The 20,864-nt window shown below is 53.9% G+C and overlaps 5 protein-coding genes across 5 annotated transcripts; 1 reads left to right on the plus strand and 4 right to left on the minus strand.

Annotated features, from left to right (window-relative positions):
- Positions 1-741: 741 nt before the first annotated feature.
- Positions 742-4,304, minus strand: ACET3X_007945 (uncharacterized protein). Its single transcript, XM_069454147.1, has 6 exons — positions 3,983-4,304; positions 3,898-3,917; positions 3,738-3,832; positions 1,485-3,665; positions 1,154-1,431; positions 742-1,095 (listed from the first exon to the last, which is right to left on the minus strand). The coding sequence occupies exons 1-6, from the start codon at positions 3,985-3,987 to the stop codon at positions 825-827; spliced, it is 2,850 nt and encodes a 949-aa protein (XP_069305108.1). The 5' UTR covers positions 3,988-4,304; the 3' UTR covers positions 742-824.
- A 296-nt stretch (positions 4,305-4,600) lies between these two features.
- On the minus strand, positions 4,601-5,644 carry ACET3X_007946 (uncharacterized protein). The gene is made up of 4 exons (XM_069454148.1): positions 5,479-5,644; positions 5,332-5,396; positions 4,978-5,202; positions 4,601-4,909 (listed from the first exon to the last, which is right to left on the minus strand). Exons 1-4 carry the CDS (start codon positions 5,518-5,520, stop codon positions 4,786-4,788), a joined length of 456 nt encoding a protein of 151 aa, XP_069305109.1. The 5' UTR covers positions 5,521-5,644; the 3' UTR covers positions 4,601-4,785.
- A 516-nt stretch (positions 5,645-6,160) lies between these two features.
- ACET3X_007947 (uncharacterized protein) lies at positions 6,161-8,268 on the minus strand (the record flags this gene model as incomplete). Its single annotated transcript, XM_069454149.1, has 2 exons — positions 7,292-8,268; positions 6,161-7,240 (listed from the first exon to the last, which is right to left on the minus strand). The coding sequence occupies exons 1-2, from the start codon at positions 8,102-8,104 to the stop codon at positions 6,161-6,163; spliced, it is 1,893 nt and encodes a 630-aa protein (XP_069305110.1). The 5' UTR covers positions 8,105-8,268.
- A 3,602-nt stretch (positions 8,269-11,870) lies between these two features.
- On the minus strand, positions 11,871-18,893 carry ACET3X_007948 (uncharacterized protein). The gene is made up of 3 exons (XM_069454150.1): positions 18,504-18,893; positions 13,955-18,450; positions 11,871-13,906 (listed from the first exon to the last, which is right to left on the minus strand). Exons 1-3 carry the CDS (start codon positions 18,790-18,792, stop codon positions 12,017-12,019), a joined length of 6,675 nt encoding a protein of 2,224 aa, XP_069305111.1. The 5' UTR covers positions 18,793-18,893; the 3' UTR covers positions 11,871-12,016.
- A 348-nt stretch (positions 18,894-19,241) lies between these two features.
- On the plus strand, positions 19,242-20,033 carry ACET3X_007949 (uncharacterized protein; the record flags this gene model as incomplete). Its single annotated transcript, XM_069454151.1, has 1 exon — positions 19,242-20,033. The coding sequence occupies one exon, from the start codon at positions 19,242-19,244 to the stop codon at positions 20,031-20,033; it is 792 nt and encodes a 263-aa protein (XP_069305112.1).
- Between the last annotated feature and the right edge of the window lie 831 nt (positions 20,034-20,864).

Raw genomic sequence — 20,864 nt, forward strand, 5'->3', positions numbered from 1 at the left:
TTAGCTCCCCTCCAAAAGCACAATGGACAGCATCTCAGCTACCTAGTAAAAGCGCATCTCCAGTCCCCATCCAACCCAATCATCTCAGCCACCGTGCCAAATACAAGCGGAAAAATCCGGGGTAGTAGCGTTGAATTAATGCGGGGAACAGACAGCATCGTTAGCGTTGGCGATGATCTGGGCCCAGGGTGGCGCACATCAATACTGACTCGATTCCAGCGACTTTGTGCAAGAACAGGTACCAACCCATAGAGCTAGTTGTCTTCCCCGGTAAACCCAGAATTCGAATCGAACCCCCGCAATCTGGAACGTGAACTGGTGGGACTTGGCGAGTGGCTGCTGTCTGCCGTGATTGCATTTGCGGGCTTGGGTTGGTTGGTGCGGGTTGATGGTGTTTGGATGGGTGTTAAGATAACAGGCAATCTTTCCAAGTAGGCCTATACGCTCAAGTAACCATGCCTATTTACACACTAACTGACACGTATCACATGACATCAAAGAGAAGAGTCATCTCCAATCAGGGGAAGAATGCGTAGATACTTCCTCTCAAGGTATTCAAAGATAATGAATCTATGGTATAAAGGTTACGCAAAACAGCGTCGCAGCAGCGAAGCCAAAGACGCCCGCCCCGAAAGAACCAAGTTCGCGTGCATGAATCAATTCAGCATGCTCTTCGTCCCATTCCCTCGTCCATCATGTAGCACCATGAACACCCTTGTCCTCCATCATAACCCCCCCTACGCCCATCCCATTCCAAGTCCATCGCCCTCAAGTGCTTTCTCATATCCTTGCCATTCGCCATTCATATCCTCGTCACATCCCCCCTACCGCTGATTGAAAAACCAGCTCGTCCTCTTCCCCTTGTTAGCCTCGCCTCCGTCACCGTCCTGCTTCTGCAGATTACCAATGACAGGAAGAACAGGCCCGTCAGCCACAGGCCCGCCACCTCCACCACGAAGAGGCTTAGCAATACGACTGCCGACGCCGCCGAAACCAGCATAACTGGCGCCGCCAGCGGGGGAGCCGAGACCGCGTGTGGAACCGGCTTTGGCAGATTCAAGACGCTCTTTGACGGCTGTGAGTTGGGCTTCGAATCTGTGAGGGAGCTGATTAGTACCAAGACAAAGTAGTGTGAGGAGGGGACTTGTCATACCGGTGATTAGCTGCTGTGAGCTTCTCCTGCGAATCCTGTAGCAAAGACTCCAAGCTCTGTATCCTCTCATTCCTCGCCATGAGCTTACGCTCAGCAATAGCAACCTCCTTTTTCAAGCTGCTATTCTGCTCCACCAGCTGTCGCTGAACAACGGTAAGCTGCTCGAGATTCCTTTCGAGGAACATCATCTTCTTCTGCTGCGCGCGGTTGTTGGATGTACGGAGCACGTTGTTATATTGCTCGCGCGTCTCGTCTAGTGAGATTTCAAGCTCGACAACCTGTAGTTTATTAGCACGACGTCTGCGATAGATAGTCTCGATGATCCACTGACTCGTTCACACCGGTTCTGGAGGTCGCGCATGAGGCTCTTCTTCATGTTGTCAAACTCGGCGATTTGCTGTTGTACGGTCTTGCCGTTGATGCCGTTTGCGACGCCATTGGCAATGGCGCCGCTCTTGATGCGCTGTTGCAGGCTTTCGTTCTCAGCCTTGAGCTTCTGGTTCTCTTCCAACATGCGTGCAGTATCCTGCTTGAGGCTCTCCACCAGCTCGAGGTTGCCTTCTTGTCGGGCAGAGTAGGCATCGGCAAGTCGTGCCTTGAGCTCCTCCTTGTCTTGCTCTGAGAGGTTGCCCTCGAGGAGCTCCTCGTATTGACTCTGCAGGGTTTCGCAGCGTGCTTCGAGTGCCTCGCGACGTTTGGCATATGTGCTATCCTCCTCGCTGCGTGCAGTAAGGGAGAGCTCGGCCTGTCGTACAATGCCTTGTGTTTCAGCAATCTTCTCCCGAATGTCCTTGATGGCATCAGGAGCAATGGCTTCGCCAGACGAGCTCATATCGTGAAGTTGGTCTAGCTGCTCAATAATCTTTCGTATCGTTCGCTCGTTGTCGCTGAAGACCTCGCCGCCGAGGTCAAAGCCAGCCATCATCTGCGCCATGGCTTCAGCCTTCTTCCTCTTCTTCTCATCCATAGCGGCAGACGTCTCCTTGGCGTTCATCTTTGCATCCAGGAGTTGTTGCTTGACTTCGTCCAGCTCGGCAGTGAGCTCAGAGTTGGCCTCCTTCAGTCCATCCATGGTGATTTGTTGCTCCTTGCTCTCGAACTGGATCTTCTCAACCTGCATCCGCATCTCGTTGATTTCCATGGTCATTCGTTCATTCTCCTTGTTTGTCTTAGCGTCCCGTTCCTTGTAGTACTGGAGCTCTTCTTTGGCAGACTTGAGCTGGTCCTCAGCTTTGGCAAGCTGCGATTCCTTCTCTGCAACCTGATCCTGCAGCTCATTCTCTCTTCGCAAGAAATCGTCCTTCTCGTCCTTGTCTAGAGGTATACTCGGTGTGCCTGCGCGGTCTAGGTCCATCCGCGAGTCCGGTCGTGGCGTTGGCGTCTCCGAGTTCCTTGTCGCTTCCAGTCTTGACGGCGTTCCTGGGCGCGGTGCTGCTGCTGATTTCTTGCTTGATGATGAAGGAGCGATTTCCAGAGGGGGCACCCATTTCTCCTTGGGAACAGTTTCTCCTTGACGCCACAGCGTCACTTCGCCTTCGAGCGTACCAATGTAGCTCTCAAACGTCGTCATTTGGCCTTGCACCTTCTTGAGCATAGCCTTGAGCTCGGCGGGACTGAGCTCAGCATTGACCTTGGCCTTGTTCTTGATGGTTTTTGCTCGCATACCGAATCGAAGTGTACCCAGCGTCTCGACATCGTTGTAACTACTTGGCGAACAATTGATGATGAGAGTCGTCCGGGAGTTACCACCAAGTGATTCTTGGAGGATACGTGTAAGCTTCGAGTCTCGGTAGGGAATATGTTGTGTTTTGCTGTCGGTCAAACAGTTGATGACCATGCCCAAGGCGCTCAAACTCTTGTTGATCTTCTTTGCTTCTTCCAAGGTCTGTCCGCTCGCTCCAGTCTTGCCGACCTTCTCAGAACCGGCCAAATCTACCAAGAAGAGCTGTCCGCTCTTCAAGGAGCCCGTCTCGACGTTCTTTTGGTTGACTGTTATGACAAAGATGGAATGCGATCGCGAGGATTCGGCGTTCATGTTGGTTGCTGAAACGGCTCGCGCCGATCCACCCCGTCTGAGAACCTCGTAGACTTCTTCCTCACTCGATACGTACACCTCCAAGAGTCCCTTGACGTACACTCCTCTGTTCTTCTCTTCGTGCACGGGCAGGTTGTCGTTTTGCGGGACCAAGAGATCTCGAATGCGCTCCATGTAGATCTCCATGTAGCTGACGCGAACCGTGTATTCGATGTTGCTCGGCGAGGCCAGGATGCTTGCAAAGATCTGCTGGATGATACGTGGGATGACACCTTTTCCGACCTCGTCGTCCATGTCGCTGCCCATCATTGTATACGACTTTCCCGCTCCAGTCTGGCCGTAGGCGAAGACTGTTCCATTGTATCCGTTCAAGATGTCGTCGACGGTGGGGCGAATAGAGTAGTCGAAGACATCGGCCTGTTTGGAGTTCATGTCGAAGACGCGATCAAAGGTAAAGGCCCCAGAGGCCTCTTTCGACTACACACATGGTGTCAGTGACTCTTCTTAGCTCGTTTTGGAGATGTCCCTCATGAATCTGGCATGCCGTACCTGGATCGTACATGTGTCGTCGTTTTTGAACTCAACAATAGGCTCTCCGCCGCTGGCTATCTCGATCTTGTTCTGCGGGCGGAACCGCGCCACCACTGCATTGTCCTACAGTCAGTACTCGGCATTCGTTGAAATGGCCCATATCCCGCATGCGGCGCACCTTTGATTGTATTGGAGCCCCTGTCGCCCATTTTGTTAGCCATGTCTCTCACCCCTCTTTCGCCGGTATCGCCAGAGCTACTCACGACATGGTTGCTGGGGGTTCAGGCGTTGCGGCCCAGAGGCCTCGCTCTGTTTGCTGCTCTCGCGCTTTGGGTGCAGGTGTTGCTGCAGCCCCAACGGGAGGCTATGTTGTGGTACCGTCACGTCCCTGACTGTCTCGGCGCGTGGAGGTGGGTAATTACAGGCCCCGCTATGGTTAAGGGGAAGTGATGAAACGCCCACGGAGGCCGTCTCGGTGCACACGGGGAAGCGCAAGCGAATCGCGCCAGAACAAAGTAATAGGGCAGCAGTACGAGGGCGCGCGGTGAGGGAGTCGATGTTTGTGTTGAAGCCGGCCTATTGCAGAGGTGCAGGCTTCGGCGTGTGTTGATACGTCGGCCAGGGTCTGCATGCCCATAGCGCGCCTGCCTCCTCCCCGCAGCCACCGGCTGTGACGCACGTCAACCTGACCTGGAGCACGCTTGGGCATGCGAATCTTCGCTTACGGCCAGCTCTTTGTCTGGTCTGCTTGCATCTGCTCACGTCGTTGCATCAATCACGGAAGCATGCGGCTCTGCGCTGATTGCACCCAAGACAACCAATCCGGGAATCCCTGCATTAGTGGACCGACAAAGACACGGGGCATCGGTGAATGACTCCAACAAAAACAGACGTATATTAGCCACGCCGCTGAAACATATCAACCGTCAATCCAAACGCCACGCTGGAAAAGCTCGAGGTCAAAGCCACTGAGCTGCCAGTAACAGATATGACATTGTCCTTGTCCCGAAATAACTCCATCCCATGCCGTCGTAACGTGATGTTCATGCTTGCATCCTCCCCACCCTCAATCCTCCCAGCTCTTCTCCACTGTCTCGCGGACACGCTTGGTGTACTCCTTGCGGTTCTCTTTGTACAGGTTCGACGCCTCGACGTTGGCCGGAGACGATGTGTTTGGGTCGTTTAGCAAACTGCGCTTGTCAGTACATGTCCCGCACCACATACTCATCATCCAGCCATCGCCCCCCGTCTGACGTACCTCTGAATACTTGTCAAGATAGCCGCGACATCGTACGTGGGCGACCATCGGTTTTGGAGAATGTCCAAGCAAAGCTCGCCAGTCCCGTATACGTTCGGGTGGAACATCTGGCTAATAAACTTGACGCCCGGCGGCTTGTTGGGGTACGCTTCTTCGAAATGCATGATAAGGCGGAACGTTCCATCCTCAAACGGCGTGTCTGCAGGGCCGATGATGACTGCATTCCTGTATCTGTGTGTCAGCATCGAAGCTCAGAGTGTGTATTGATGCCGCTGCCGCATGTTCCAACGCCGGAAGTGGCCTCATGCTCGCTATGCTCGAGGTCGCGTGCGGGGTGGATGCGGTGAGGCGTACCAGGTCATAACATTATCCGCAACTGGAGATGCAGAGACGCCGGCGGGAGGGTCAGTTTGCATGCGCTGTGCTTATCGTCAGTTGTGTGCTCTCCTATACGTGTTTCGCAAGCATCCAGGGCTTGCTGTGCTTGCACTATCGGCATACCTTGAAGTCGCGCATCAAGCGGCGGCGGGCTGCAGTAGACATGATGATGCGTGGGTGATGAACAAAGCTCGAGGACGTGGTTGAACGGGGGCAGAGGTCTGGTTGTGTGAGGACGTCGTCTTTGTAGCTGTGACTGAGGTTGGTGTTGCACCGACTTGGTTACAGGCGTCACTGGCACCTTCCGCCATCGGTCTCACTCGGCTTGTGGAGGCGAACGCCACCTCACGTGTAGGTGAAACCTAGCTTATCGCAGCCTTCCAATCGTGCTCCTCGCGACTACCTCTCCCCTCTTCCGTATATCACAACACTCGAGTCAACATTCCAAAACGTAGCAAGTTCCATTTTCATGCATCAAGGTAAAGATGCTTTATTCATTTTCCGATTTCATAACTGTTAGAGATAACCGTCCCCATCATCGTCTGTGTCTCGCTAAAATGATACGCCTTCAGATGCTCCCAAACACCGTCAATACGACTCATTCTGATATGCAGTATGCAGAACACTTGATAGTACACACCTCGCATCGTAAAGTCATAACGCCATGAGCCGCTAAAAAAAAAGAAGACATATGACGAGAAGATGCTACTAAGCAGTCAAAAGGTTGGAGACATCCAGCACCAGTAGCAATACAAATTGGTCGAAGAAGGAAACCGTCATGTGCGCTCAACAAGGAAGCACACCCTTACTGGCCATTGGCTCCAGCGAGACCATGATGGGTTGCTGAAGCTGACTTCTCGCGGCCCAGATAATCCACAATCGGGAAACGGGCGCGGCGTTCAAGCTCATCTAGAGGAATGTGCGAACGGATGAAGCGGTCCCTATCATTGGCCGGCGGCTGGTAGTCCCAGGACTCCTTGCGGCCAATCTTCAACGCACTGCAAGCAAGCTGGCGCATGCGCTGGCTTCGCAGAACATCGTTGTGGATAGTCTTAAAATCCCACTTTTCGCGCGCCTCGGCCTCAAACTTGGCTAGCATCTTCTGGTTCTGAGGCTCTGTCGAGGTGGCAAGGTCTTGCAGCTCTTGCGGATCTTCCACAAGATTGTAGAGTTGTGGGCCGTCTGCAAGAGAGTAGGTGAACTTCCACTGGTTGCGACGGATCATGTACGTGGGAGTAACGGTGCCCTCGCCCATGTACTCGCCAAAAACCTCGTCCTTGCCTGGCTTGTCTGAGACAAGGTAGCTGTGAAGACTGGAGCCGTCCAGTGGAAGACGCTCGTCGACGTGTCCACCCGCTAGGTCAACAAAAGTCGGTAAGAGATCCATGGTGGAAACCGACTCGTTCACCTTCTTCGGTGCAATGTTGGGTCCGTTGATAATCATCGGTACTCGTGCGCTGTTCTCGTACCAGCTCATCTTGTACCACAAGCTCCTCTCGCCAAGCATGTCACCATGGTCTCCGGAAAAGACAATAATCGTGTCCTTGTCTAGTTTGCAGTTCTTGAGGAGCCTGACAAGCTTGCCAACCTGGTCGTCGACAAAGCTGCAAGCAGCAAAGTAGGCGCGGCGGGCGCGGATCTTGGCCTCATCCGGGACAGGGTTGTCCCACAGATCAATGGTCTTGAGCAGGCGCTTGGAGTGCGAGTCTTGGTCCTCTTGTGCAATCTCAACCTTGGGCAAAGGAATATCGACGCCCTCGTACCTATCCCAGTACTCCTGGATCATGGTATAAGGGTCGTGCGGGTGAGTCAAAGAGATAGTCAAAGCGAAAGGTCGCCGAGTCTCGGGGTCTGATCGGACGTAATCGTAAAGGTACTGTTGGGCCTGAAGGTATGTGTGAGTAAGATTTCCTTTACTTGAGTGCGAACTTCTTACCTTGTGCATAACATCCTCATCATAGTCGAGCTGGTTGGATCGCACACAAGGTCCGGCTTGCATGACCGAAGACATGTTGTGGTACCACTCCTGGCGCTCCTCTGGCTTGTCCCAGTTGACCGACCATCCAAGATCGCCAGGGTAGATGTCAGAGGTGAGTCGGTGCTCAAATCCGTGCAGCTGATCAGGACCAATAAAGTGCATCTTTCCTGCGAGCGCAGTCTCGTAGCCTTCTCGGCGGAGATAGTGGGCGTAGGTAGGAATCTCTGGGCCTAAGATGGAAGCGTTATCGTATCCGCCAATCTTGGACGGCAGCTGGCCGCTGCACATGGTGAACCTAGACGGCGCACACAAGGGTGAGTTGCAGTAAGCGCTTGCAAAGTTGACACCAGTCCTGGCAAGCTCATCAAGATGAGGTGTCTTGATAACTGACTCTGGATCGTTGAACTTTAGCATGGGTGCAGCCATCTGATCGGCCATAATGTACAAGATGTTGGGGCGCTTTCCATCTCCCAAAGTGCGAGCCTTAGATGCATAGCTTTCAGATTGCTGACGAAGAGCCTGTGCAGAGATGAAATCGCGTCCGTCTTGAAGAGCATCTGAGACCCCATTGCCAGACGAATAGCCATTACTGCCGTTGACATGGCCGTTACCATTGCCGTTCATAGCGGTGGAAGAAAAAGAAAATCCGTCACCGGCAGGAGCCTGGGCGTCCTTGAGTGAGACACTCCCGTTGTGGCGAGAGAGTTGCTTGACAGCGTGGACATGAGATGTGGGCGGCGACTCTGGCTCTAGCAAGAGACTAGGTGCCATTCTGTGGTGGCAGTGGGTGGAATACGCAATGTGGTATCTTGGGCTGGCTGGACAGTGAAGCGATTATTGCTTCGATCAAGTGGCTGAGAATGGGTGAGGGCAGGAAGGAAACTTTGTGGTGTGCAATCTTTTTTGGAGTGAGGGCACGAGCTATTTTATGGATAGGATAGGCGACGCCCCGAAAAGCACTCGGCCGCACAGTGCATGTGGGGAAGGCGCAACCCTGGGCGACGCATCTTACAATAACTTGGGTGGTGACTACCACGGGCAGCGGTCACGCAATCCACGCTCCAATCACGCCTGGCCTAGCGCACGTGCGATGGCGAAATCACACCTTCTGCCTTCCTCTGTGAATAAGCTCCAACACACCGCCCTGCCATCAGAAGGCCCGACGGTCCGCACCTCGATCTTTTCTAGCATCAACAAGTACGTCTCATCGAGCACGCCATCTGTCCTGCGTCAACATATTACTAGAGTACGTAGCCACCATTGAGCAGTGCTCCGTAATCTTCCATTTCGCTCCGGATATTACTACGCTGCTTTGTTTGTATGACATTCGACCCATTTCTTCCCACTTGCATGTGCATGTGCAGAAGAGAGTACAGCAGGTATGCCCATCGCTACTAGCGCATGCATTGTCACTGTGAGTGGCCCGCTCTGGGAAAAGCGACCATGGTCGGGATTGACATTGACACAGGGCTTCTATGCAGCACAGTCGATCCAATCAGTGCCAAGAAGAAGCCGGGCATACTGTTTGTTTCAGACTGTGAGCGCGTGAGGAAGCTGGAAGGAGCTTGGGAAAAAGCAGGCTTGGCAGGCCATACCTTAGCGCAGGGGTCTAGTCGCTCCTCATGCTCGACTCCTCCCGTCTCCGCGCACGCATCTCGACGATATTCAGCCATGCTTTACCGTAGTCATTTTTCAAGCTACCGCCACACCGTCCTTGCAGTCGCCGTCTCGTCGGCCAATAGTTCGGAACATCGCTCATAGAGCCGTGGCTGTCTGCCATACCAACATTGCAGACCCCAAGGCTCCACCGGCATACACTTTCGCGATCGGATCATACGGTGACCGGAGCGTAGCGGAATGTCCACATGTTTCTGCAGATTCCACCGTCATTGGAGTCCTGCGTCGAGCTAGCCGGAACGAGAGATATTCTGTTCCGTTGGCGAATCAAGACTATCGCAGCCACGGCCTACGGATAGCGCGCTGCAGCGTCCAACGACACCTGCATACATGCGGCTCTCTGAGGATTTGCTGACACTAAGTTTTTAACTTTTCCGCAGGATTCACAAAACACGACGTGAATATGCGAAAAGCTTCGTCGCACCTTCTGTGCCCTAGTCGGCAAAACTTCTCTCAAACCGCTCAAGCAGCCATGAGCTGGCGCTGACTGCCAAGGAGTGCTTTACACGTCGTATCAGTCACGGCCAAATTTCAAGATGTCTCGTGCTACATGCGATGCTCGGTAAGGGATGTGCAGGGGCAAGGGTAGTGTCGGAGCATATCCATCGTGTCCACACCCCAGATGCACCTCTCTCCACGCGATGAGCTTATCCCTTGAGTCGAGGGCTAGATCGCGGTACCTTCCTATATTGTTGCAACCTTCAGCGATGGTTTTCGCTGCCAGAATACTGCCAAATGTTTATTCTCCATCCAAATGGTGGTCTTCCCACATTCCATTGGCAATGGTTCGCATCTGTAGGGCATTACATGGCCAAGGGTCTAAGGTCCTACAAACACTAGCTTATAATATACTACAACTCAACTAATACCAGTTTGTCCCTGCCCTCCTACACAGCAGGAATTACACAACATGCAATCAATCTATCAACATGGACGCCACAAGATTTCTTCGCTGGATCATCTAACCATGACCGGGCATAAAGTCCACACAATCTCGATAACAGTCTCCCCCACTTGCGCAACAGCCAACCCTCTGTGCTCGATCGGTATGATTGATACTGTGAAATATCGTTGCAGCGCTGCGTCAGCTCCATCTCCACATACGCTAGCCAGCACTTCGATGCACGACTTCGCCTCCTCGCGGCCCTTTCAGTTTGTTAATGCAATGTCAAGATATGGTCACGAGGCCTTGAACAAGCACGCCGTGAGCCAATCGCCCTCCGCCCAGAAGATAATCAGCCTGCGTGTGATCCGAGTGTCAGGTTCTTGGCAATGGCCCTTTCCCGACCTCACGAATGACTCTTGATAGCTATCCGGCGGTTCGTCGCTCTTCGGGCGACGGCCCGGATAGTTGACAGCGCGACGACCCGTTACCACTTCCACGGGCGATAGACCTCTCATCTTGCAAGTGCGCCTAGGCGCCACTCGTTTCACTCCACACATGCTACCCGAAGAACTTCATAATTTTCCTGAAATGCACGTCATGTCCGATTGGTGAATGTGGTTTCCGTCGCATACGTTGTGGTTGCTCCAACTCGTAAATGCACCGTTTATCTTGATCACACGGTTGTTTTCTCGTCTATGGGTGATAAGTGTAGCCGGAGAACGCCCTTGCGAGAAGCGAAGCCTGATACGCTTCACTTGGGAACGTCGTTATCTATGGCTATTTGCGATATGCGCTTCTCCACGACACATGTTCCAGCAGCCGGGGAGATGGTGCTTCTCCTCGTCATAACCTGAAATGGTCAGGATCTATTCAGATATTGGTAGCTTGTCCTTGGACCATTTAGAAATCTGACCATGATTCTTCTTTTCTCCTTCCAGGTGACTCAAGAATGCAATAAGCCTAAACAATACCTTTTCTCATTTCATCATGAGTTTGACGCGTGTGCTGATACCAGGAAATATCAGCGACAAGTTATTTGGTCGCACAAAAGCTATCATAGGACCGATTGTGCATCTAGCTGTAGCCTTGCGAGGACACGGGACGGAATAGCAATGTGAATCATACGATCTACTACACTCCAACCTCAGGATTGACTACAGTAGTATCTCGCCAACGCATCGAGGTCTTACGAGGACCACATCTACATCCTTCTATCTCTGACAGTATTCCAACAACGAAGGAAATGCATGTAGATGATGAAGGAATTATATAAATCCCTTCCCTGACGAATCTAGACACTACGTTCAGTATCTCCTGTGCCTGCCTATCATCATCTTTCCTGAGTTGGTGTTTTGAGAAATGCATCAAGGTTCTATAAATCCTGGTTCTGTCCCATTGGGTCTCCTGCCGCAAACCGATAACGATTGAACTGGAACAAGCAAGTAGTCGTACGACTTATAAGCTATTAATGTAACAGGGGAAATGACAAAACGACGATGCATATCACACAGTCTGGAGTCATCATAGGGATCAACAACTACAATACCCGCTCCTCCAAAATCCCAAAAGGATATGAGTTGTTTGTCGCAATAGCTTGAGTTCATCAGTATTTGCAATTCGCACTCTGTTCCATCTGCGAGCATAATCGTCGTCGTTCAATTCCCGTAAAGAATAATGCGGATACACGATCCTGGCTTACAAACGCAAGACGACTGTCGTCTCCACGACATCTACCAAGAAACATGCCATTCAAGATCCATGGCTTTGCCTACACTCGTCATAACAAACCCGTCCCTCGATTCCGCTGAACCAACGTCGTCAACGCATTCTTAACCAGCACCGAGCACACGCATCAAAAAAACATCAGATCAAAGTTTACGTTCCAACAAGTTTCCATAACAACACCGTGAAAATGCTATAGTACAGGCACAAGCTCTCCCCAAGAGGCCATTCATCTAACCCCCTGGAAGCCCACCCACCCGCTCATTACTAAATGGGGCCCAGCTCGTGGTTCCCGCTAATCTCATTTTAATACATCTCGTCCCTTTTTCGAAGACTACCATAAACGTAAAGCACAAAAAACAAATGGAAACATACTATCCCCCACGTCATTTTTGTCTTCACTCAGCAGCAGCAGCACCACCTTGCTGTTGCTGTCCACCACCACGTCCACCCCGTGCCCTCTTGCCACCTCTCGTCGCACCTTCGCCAATATCATCCTCCGCACCACGCTTCTGTCCGCGTCCCGCCTGTCCCTGACCCGGCTGAAAGCCCGGCGCACCGGGATTCAACCCACCCCTCGCCGGCGACGATTGATTCTGGTTCTGGTTCTGATTCTGTTGACCACGGCCACGCCCCGCGCCTCGACCGCCGCCGCGACCAATTTGTGAAGCACCAGCACCAGCGCCAGCTCCAGTACTCGGAGCTTGGTTCTGCTGCTGATGGTTTTGCGCTTGGTTTTGTGCTTGTTGCTGGTTCTGGCCTCGTCCCCTACCACCGCCGGGCATAGGGATGCCGCTTCCAGCACCACCGCGTGGAATATTGGATGCAAGAGCTCCTCTAATTGCAGCAGGCCCAGTTCCTATGCCGTCGCCGCGGCCGCGTCCTGCCTGCTGCTGCTGTAGTTGTTGCTGCGCTTGGCCTTGGACTGTGAAACCTGGCTGTTGGAGTCCGCGGCCCATTTGGCTCTGGCTGCGTGGGAAGGGGTCTGCGTTCGTTCCGTGGCTGGCAGGGGCAACTTGGACGAAGGGATTGGGCTGTGAATTAGCCTGTTGGAAAGGCGTGGGTTGAGATGCTTGAGTCAGAGGCGCATTGTTGGCCCCGTTCGTCTGGGGTGTGTTCGTTGTTGAAGGTGCTGCTTGCTGTTGCTGCGGTGTCGACGCCGGTACTTGACCCTGTGTGGCAGCAGGTTTGGCGGGTGTAGCAGGTTGTACAGGCTTAGCCGCCTCCACTGGTTTTTGTTGCAGCGCAATCGCGTATACCTTTGCAACTTCCTCTGTTGGCGTCTCCTTCGCAGCCTTCTCGACATAGCCGAATCTAGTCCTAACAAGCTTCAGCTGCGAGTCCTTCAATTTCGACTTGAGCTCATGTGTCTTGGCCAACTTTGTCTCCAGTTCCTCCAACTTCTCCTTCAGCTTCTTTTCCCATGCAGCGTTGACTGCAGCCAGGTCTTCGCTTGATCCAGCCTCCTTGGTTTGCTCAGGCTCCTGCTTGACGCCTGTGAGGCCGTCGATGACCTTTTGGGCATTCTCCTGGATCTGCGTCTTGAGCTGCTGGATCTCTTGCTCGAGTTTCTTGATCAACTCATCCTTCTTAGCCATTTGACCCTGGAGGTTAGACCTGACCTGAGATACAAAGACTCTGTAAGCTCCGGCGTTGTTCTTCAACCAAGCCTTGAGCTGCTGGTCTGTGACTGTTGGACGCGGCAGATCCTCTGTGTTGACCATGCCTTCCGGCACAGGCTGAGCAGCGGCTGGAACGGCTTCCTTGGGAGCGTCTTGTGGAGGGGCTGCTTTCTGTAGCTCTTGCTGTAGACGCTCAAGCTCGACTTGGTGAGCGTCCTTCACCCTGGTAAGTTCTTGGCTGGATTCGTCCCTGATCTTCTTAATCTGATCATTCGCCTTGGTCTTGATCTTCTCCAGGTTACCTTCCCTCGCGACGACCTTAGCCTCGCGAGCGTTCAGCGACGTTTCAAGCTCCTTCAACTGAGCCTCTCGTTGATCCAGTGAAGCTTTGATGGCTGCAATTTGTTCGCTGTTTTGCGAGACTTCCGGCTGCGTCTCACCTTCAGCGGTGTGTTGAGCTGATTTCGCACTGGCAAGTTGAGCCCGCAGGTCTTCGACTTCGGCTGTCTTTGCAGCGAGCTCCTCTCTAAGCTTCTCAGTATCAGCAGCCATAGCGGAATCGCTCGAGGGTTCGGCAGGGGCCGAGCCGGTTCCGGGCTGTTGACCTTGCGCCTGGGACTGCGAAAGCTGCTGTCGAAGCTCATCGATGGTAGTGCTGTTAGCGGCCTGCAGAGAGTTAGTATGTGATCCGATAAGATCATAGGAAACTCTTACAGTCTCTGTCTCGATCTTCTCCAGTTGAGCCGCAGTGGCTGATCGGCTGCTCTCTGCGTCCGCAGCTTTTTGTTGAGCTTCAGCCAGCTGCTTCTGTAATTGTGCCAGTTGCTGTGCCGTCGCATCAGAACTTTCGTTTATTTGACCTTCCTCACCCTCTGCGTTGGCAGCCGGTGGGGCAGATGCACTCCCTTGAGCAATGGCCTCGTCCCGAGCAGTTCTTGCGGCACTGAGTTCTTGCTGAGTGATCGCGAGCTGCGCTCGGGTCTGCTCCAGTTCCTTCTGGAGTGTCGCGATTCGCTCCTGGGATTGGCCAGCACCTGCACTCGTTGTTTGTGCGTTTGAAAGTTCTTGTCGAAGGCGTTCAACTTCCTGCTGCAAGTTCGTAACCGATTTCTGAGCCTCGTCTCGCTCAGCAGTGCGCGCACTGATTTCGTCGTTCTTAACTTTCATGCGCTCGTTGTGCTTCTTCTGGAACTTCTCCCTTTCAGACTTCTGGATATTGTCACGCTCTGCATTTGCACTTTGCACCTCGCCGGTAAGGGCAGTGATCTGCTCATTGAGGCCTGTCACCTGCTCAAGTGCCTGATCGCGCTCGACCTTGAAGTCCTCGATCTGTTTCTTGAGATCCTCGAGTTCCTTGGGGTCAATGCGGTCGTATCGTTGGAGCACATCCTGGTGACGCTTCTGCCAACGGTCGCGATCCTCTTCAACAGCCTTGAGATGGCCGACGTTGAGTTCTAGCTCGCCCTCAAGCTCGGCTACGCGAACTTGCAAGGGTTCTAGTTGGTTCTGCAAGTCCTCCAATTCCTTGGCCTTCTCCGCGAACAAGGTTTGAAGACGAGTGTTCTCGCTTCGCAATGTCGCATTACTCTCGCGGTAAACATTGAGTTCTTCGAGGTTCTTGTTGAGATGCGCAAGGCTGGAGTTGCTATGGGAACCAGAGGCTTTGGCTTGCTCTTCCAACAACTTCTCTCGCGTTTGGTCGAGCTGGCCTTGGGCATGCGTGAGCTGCTGCTCCAGACGCTTCGACTCCTGTACCTTGAGGTTGAGCTGAACCTCCAAGATCTCCTTCTCGCGGCGGAGATATGTCTCGATATCCTGGAGATTGCTCGAGCCGGATTCTGCGTTACCAGTCTCACCAGCCAAAGCGCCTCGGTCGTTCTTCAAGCTGTTGATTTGTTCCTTGTATTCGTCGAACTGCTTGAGCAGAGTCTGGTTGTATTGCTTCAAGTCGTCGTGGCGGCGTCTGGCCTCAGTGAGTTGCTCCTCATACCGACCCTCGGTAGACTTCCAGTGCTCTTGACTTTGCTCCAGTGTGGTTCGTGCAGCTTCAGCCTGTGTCTTGAACTCTGTAATCTGAGACTGGAGTTGGTTGTGCTGGTCACGCAGCTCGCGAAGCTTTTCCATGCTCTCAGCGTGCTTCTGGAACTCGTGCTCGTAGTCCTTCTGGGCGCGCTCTGCAATGTCGGCCTGGGTCTTAACGTATTGCGTTTGGTTTTCGGCTTCAGCCTTGTAGTCGGCGACGTCATTCTTGAGTCGGGTGATTTCTGCCTCCAGCATTTCCTTCTCCTGCCTCAGTACCAACGTGTCCTGCTCATGCTTGCCTCTCAGTTCAGTGAGCTCGGTACTACTTGTAGCCAGCTCAGATGAAATGTCCTCAACACGCTGCTGTAGATCGCGAATGGTTGTGTCCTTTTCTTCTTGTGCAAGATTGAGTTGCTCTTCAAGTCGTTCGTGAGCCTCGACAAAGGTCTGCAATCGGTTCTCGGCGTCCTGCGCGATATCCTGGAAGCCGGCAATCTGCACGGTAACAGCCTCGAGGTCTTCTTCCTTGCGTTGAATCTTGCGCTTGAGATCTGAAACTTGTTCGGCGAGCTGTTCCTCACGACTGACGGAATCCTGCTCTTCGTTCGAGCCGTTGGTCTGTGGCTGGAGAGCCTGTATGCGCTCCTCGGCGGACTGGAGCTGGTTCTGGAGGTCCTTGATGCGTTGCTCCAGTTGTTGGCGTGTTGATTCGGCAGTTGCAGACTTGACCTCAGCACTATTGCGTGCTGCGATAAGATCGTCAATTCGTCGTTGCGCTTCAGTCCGTTCGTACTCCCGCTGTGCAGTAGCCTTCTTATGCTCGGCGATTTCATCCTCCAGTCTGCTTTCGACGCTGTGCAAATCGGTCCGGAGCTTGTCCACCGTGTTCTGCAATTCGCGTCGGCTCTCTGCTGTAGCCAACTCAGCTTCGTTGCGTAGGCTTTGGATTTGAGAGACCATGTTGCTCAATCGGTCGCGCTCGCTCATCAGCTCTTGGTTCCTCTCTTTGAGACGAGCTTCAATCGTCGCAGACATTTGCTGAGATGCCTTGAGCTGAACCATCTCGCCTTGCAAGCTCTGCAGACGGGCCTCAGCTTCAGCGGCATTTTGGGTGGCCTTGACAAGCCTGTCATCCTGCTGGGCCATGGTCGCCTGGACCTTGTTGTAACGTTCCTGAAGCGAGTCTTTTTCGGATTGGAGCAGTTTGATGCTTCCCTCCAGGCGAGCATACCGGTCCTGCTCCCGACGCACCTGCGACTCGAAGCGAAGCTTGTCACTCTGAAGTTGAGAGTTATCCTTGGTGAGGTTATCGACTTGCGCCTTGAGGGTAGCGCGGTCGGTAGCACTCTCCTCTTTGAGCAAGTCGATGTGGGACTGAAGGTCCTTGATGAGCTTGCTGTACTCTGGAATGTCGCGGGACTGCGACCCGTTTTCTAGCAGCAAGGCACCTCCGGTGGCTGGCACTGACTGTGCGAACGCAGACGTTGACTGGGAGAAAGACGATTGCTGTCCTCGACCGCTGACTATACGGCTGTACATGTCGCGCTCAGTCTTGAGGGTTTGTGAGCGAACATTGAGGGACTTGATTTCTTCTTCCTTCTCCGCAACCACGGAGCGCAGGCGAGCAAGCTCTTCGAGGTCGTGTTGGTATTGCTCAGACTTGATTCTGACCTCTTGCCTCTCCTGTTCGTCGCCCACTTGTCGAAGTGTGCGTGTCAGCTCGGCGTTTTGTTGCTGAAGACTAGCAATGTCCTTGTAGAGGATGAGATGTTTCGTGATCATGCTGTGTGTAGGCGAGTCTTCGGGTATGTGCTGGTCAGGCACTTCGTTCTTCTCGACAGCGTTGACGATGAACTCCTGCTGTTCCTCGGTGAGGCTACCGAGACCCTCCTCTTCCACCTGGCGACGCCACAGCAGTGTACGTAGCTGGATGGTCATGTCCTGAACCTGGCGACGCAGCAGCGCAGATTCGTTGTGTACGCCTTCCAAGTCACCCAGTGCCTTGCGCGAGTCGCGCTGTGCTGCCTCGCGTTCGGCAATGGCTTCCTCGAGAAGGGCAGAGACTTCGTTGTTCTGCTCGATGAGGGCATCGTTTTGACGGCGGATTTCATCAAACTCGGGCTGGGCACGTTCCATCTCTTGAAGCATTTCATTGAGGACGTTGGTCTGCTCCTCTTGCTTCTCGCGAACCTTGCGCAGCTCCTTCTTGAGGTCGTTGTTCTCGATGAGCAGTTGGGTCTTGGACGCATCCGTCTTGAGCTGCGAGCCACCAGGCGAGAAGACGACAGCAGGCGAACCTGCCCTGCCTGGGGTGCTGAAGCCGCCGTTCATGCTCATGCCATGTCGTGGTGTTGCAGGGACACGGACGGAGCTTCGAAGGTCGGAGTTTTCGCTCTTGAGCGTCTCGACGAGCGTCTCGAGCTCAGCGGTGCGCGCATCGGCTTCGGCAGCCCTTTCGCGTTCCACCTCGACTTCAGCCTGCAGCTGGCCAATCTCGGTGGCCGCCTCCTCTTGCACGCGGGTGCTGTCGGCCTGCAACTGCTCCAAGCGCTTCTTTGTCATGTCGTTGTTCTGCTGATGCAGTGTCGACAGGCGGCGGGCGCTGTCGAGCTCGATGCGGAAGTGCGCCTCGGCGGCTGATGCTGCATTCTCGAGCTCCTCGATGCGCAGGCGATCCTCCTCGGCCTTGCTCTTGAGCTCCTCAATGTGTTGTCGCAGCAGTGTCTCGGCACGGCGGAGTTGGTCAATCGTCTCGGCGGCGTCGGCGTTTTCGCGCTGGAGCTGAGCAATCTGGGCATTCTTCTCCTTGCGGTACTTGCTGTGGTCGTCGGCGCGTGTCTTGAGCTCGGTCGTGTACCAGTCGTTGTTGCTGCGGAGCTGCTCGATTTCCTGCTGCAGGTTGGCCTCGCGGAACTTGACATTGGTGGCCGCGCTCTCGAGCGACTGTGTCTTCTCCTCGAGAGCCGACAATTGCTTGCGCAGCTCGACGGACTTGTGGTGTTGCTCGGTAAGCTCCTTTGCGAGGCGGTCGTGTGCGGCGGTCTTGGTCTCGTGCATGGCCATCATGTCGCGGTTCTGCGACTCGAGCGTCTTGATGCGCGACTCCAGCGCCTGCGTCTCCGATGTGGAGCTGCTAGCCGTGGCCTGCAGGTTGTGCAGCGCCGACTCGGCCTCTTGCCGTGCATTTTCTGTAAACGCGTCAGTATCAAGTGCGGAGACATGTCATCGTGGCCTCTCCTACCCTCGTGCACAAGCTTCTTCTTCAATTCCTCAGCCTCCTTCTGCGCCTTCTCTGCCGTGGCCTTCAAGACCCGCGCGCGCTGCTCGCCGCCCTGGATGGCTGCTTCGAGCTCGACATCGGTGCGGATCTTCTCCGACTGCAGGTCATCGTAGGCGCGCGCCTTGGCTTCAATGTGGGTGAGCAGTGTCTGTACCAGCTCGACGGTGGGTTCGGATAGTAATGAGCGTAGCGTCGTCTCGGGGACGGAGTAGGACGCGGCCAGGTAGCCAACGTCGACCGTCGCCGCCATTCTCGTGTATTAATTTATTGCAGCCCGCGAGGCATTCTCCAGAGTGCGCTCGTTCGAGTCCCCGGAAAGAAAAGGAGACAAACAAGGGAGTGGCGGTGTCGACGCGAACAATGGGCGGGTCCACTGGGCAGAGTCGCGAGTTGGTTGCAGTTGTTTGACGACGTTCGCGCAGGGGCCAGGCACTAGCGCGGCAGCCTTGAGGTCATAGCACATGTCCGTCGTCGCTGTCTTCTTCTTCACACGTCCCGGCACCTTCACCCACACCCCTCTAGCACCTTCCGCCGACCCACGCTCACTACCCGTCCCCGCTTCTGCCCAAGCACCCGTACCAAGGTTCACCGCCGTGCGACTCTTTAGCTAGACGCCGCACGCCCCGACCGCCCATTTCTCGACTTGACTCAAAATCTACCACTCGCACTATTACCACCGCCACTACAACTGCAGCCACCATGTCGTTCCTCAAAGCAAACTCGGCCACCGCCATGAATGCCCCTTCACCCACACCCTCGACCTCGTCCGCCAGCGGCAAGCGCAAGCGTCCAGCCGACGGAGCGCCCCCCGTCGTCTACTCGCAGCCGCAGGACACAGGCACCGGCGAGCACGTCTTCACGCGCCTCACCTACGTCAACGACTTCTTGCGCGAACGAAAAGACAAATGGCACACCTTCGACGACATCATGGAATACCTCAACATCCCGCCCGGCCACATCCAGCGCGAACAGCTCCGCCAGCTCATGCGCGCCGACAACCAAGGCAACAGGATCAGCTGGGACGCTGCAAACGAGCGCTACAAGTACAAGAGCAAGCTCAACATTCACGACCGAGCCCAGCTCAAAGGCCATTTCCAAACCCAAAAGTCGGCCATGGGACTTCAGATCAAAGACCTGAAAGATGGCTGGTCTACCGTGGCAGACGACATCACAAAGATGGAGAACAAGAAGGAAGTCCTGGTGCGGCGCGCCAAGGACGGCGTGCCAAAGACTGTCTGGGGCAACGACCCCTCTCTCATGCTGCCCATGGACCCTGTCTTCGCAAAGGCCTGGCACTCGGTTCAGGTGCCTGATAACCCTGATGAGCTGCGCAAGGCGCTCTTGGCCAACAAATTGACGGCTGCTACCCAAGCAAAGGTCATTGTTGCTGCCCCTTCGTCCAAGAAGAAGAAGGGTCCTCGTCGTGGTGGAAAGCAGACCAACACTCATATGATTGGCATCCTCAAGGATTTCTCTGGAATGAGAAAGTGAAGAAAGTCTCCTTTTTTATGCATAGCGAAGGCGTTTGGGATTTTTCTTCTTAGCCGGGTGTGAGAGCATTTCATATGGAACATGGGAAAGACTACTGGAGAAACTGATTCTAAAATTGGTGCAAGTCATGGATATTATGCGTTGTTGTTTTTTTCGCCTACGATTATCACTACATGGGGAAGCATGCAGTCCAAGACTGTATCTGTCTTTTCACAGTTTGCCGACTTTGGTCCAGGGTAATGTTGCAATGAAACACTATCAACTTTTAAGCTCAAGAGGTCCACCGTCGTATCATCTTTCTAGACACAACGTGATAGGCATTGTTTCAGTTCAAGATTGAGAACGAGGACAGTGAACTAGACCAAAGCAGCCTCTTCCTCCTCGTCCGCGAATGTTTTCGGAACCACAATCGACCTCGAAGTAGCACACAACCGTAATTTGAATTAGACAGAAACTCGATTTCGCAACCTCTCCACGTTCTTCATACCATCATCTACGTGTCAGCTGGCCACTAGATCGGATGCCGTACAGTCTCTTTACTACGTCCCTTCCAGTACGGCTCTTTCTGCAACCGCTCATCGACGAACCGCTCCGTGAAGCCGAGCCCTCTACTCGGATCGTGCTCTGGATTATTCTCCCGGCAATCCCTACACAACGGGCCCAATTCCTCAATCGCATCAAGCGCCTTGCGATATCTGTCTTCCTCCTCTTCAAACCTGACCTTCATGTCTCTGAGTATGGCAGCTAAATGTTCTTGCTGTGTTGCGTCGATGCATATTTTGGCGCATTCCCGATTTTCGCTTTCTTTGCGTGCTTCTGACTCCCAGTTGA

This window comes from Alternaria dauci, chromosome 7 (genome assembly GCF_042100115.1).
Source record: "Alternaria dauci strain A2016 chromosome 7, whole genome shotgun sequence".
NCBI lineage: Eukaryota > Fungi > Ascomycota > Dothideomycetes > Pleosporales > Pleosporaceae > Alternaria > Alternaria dauci.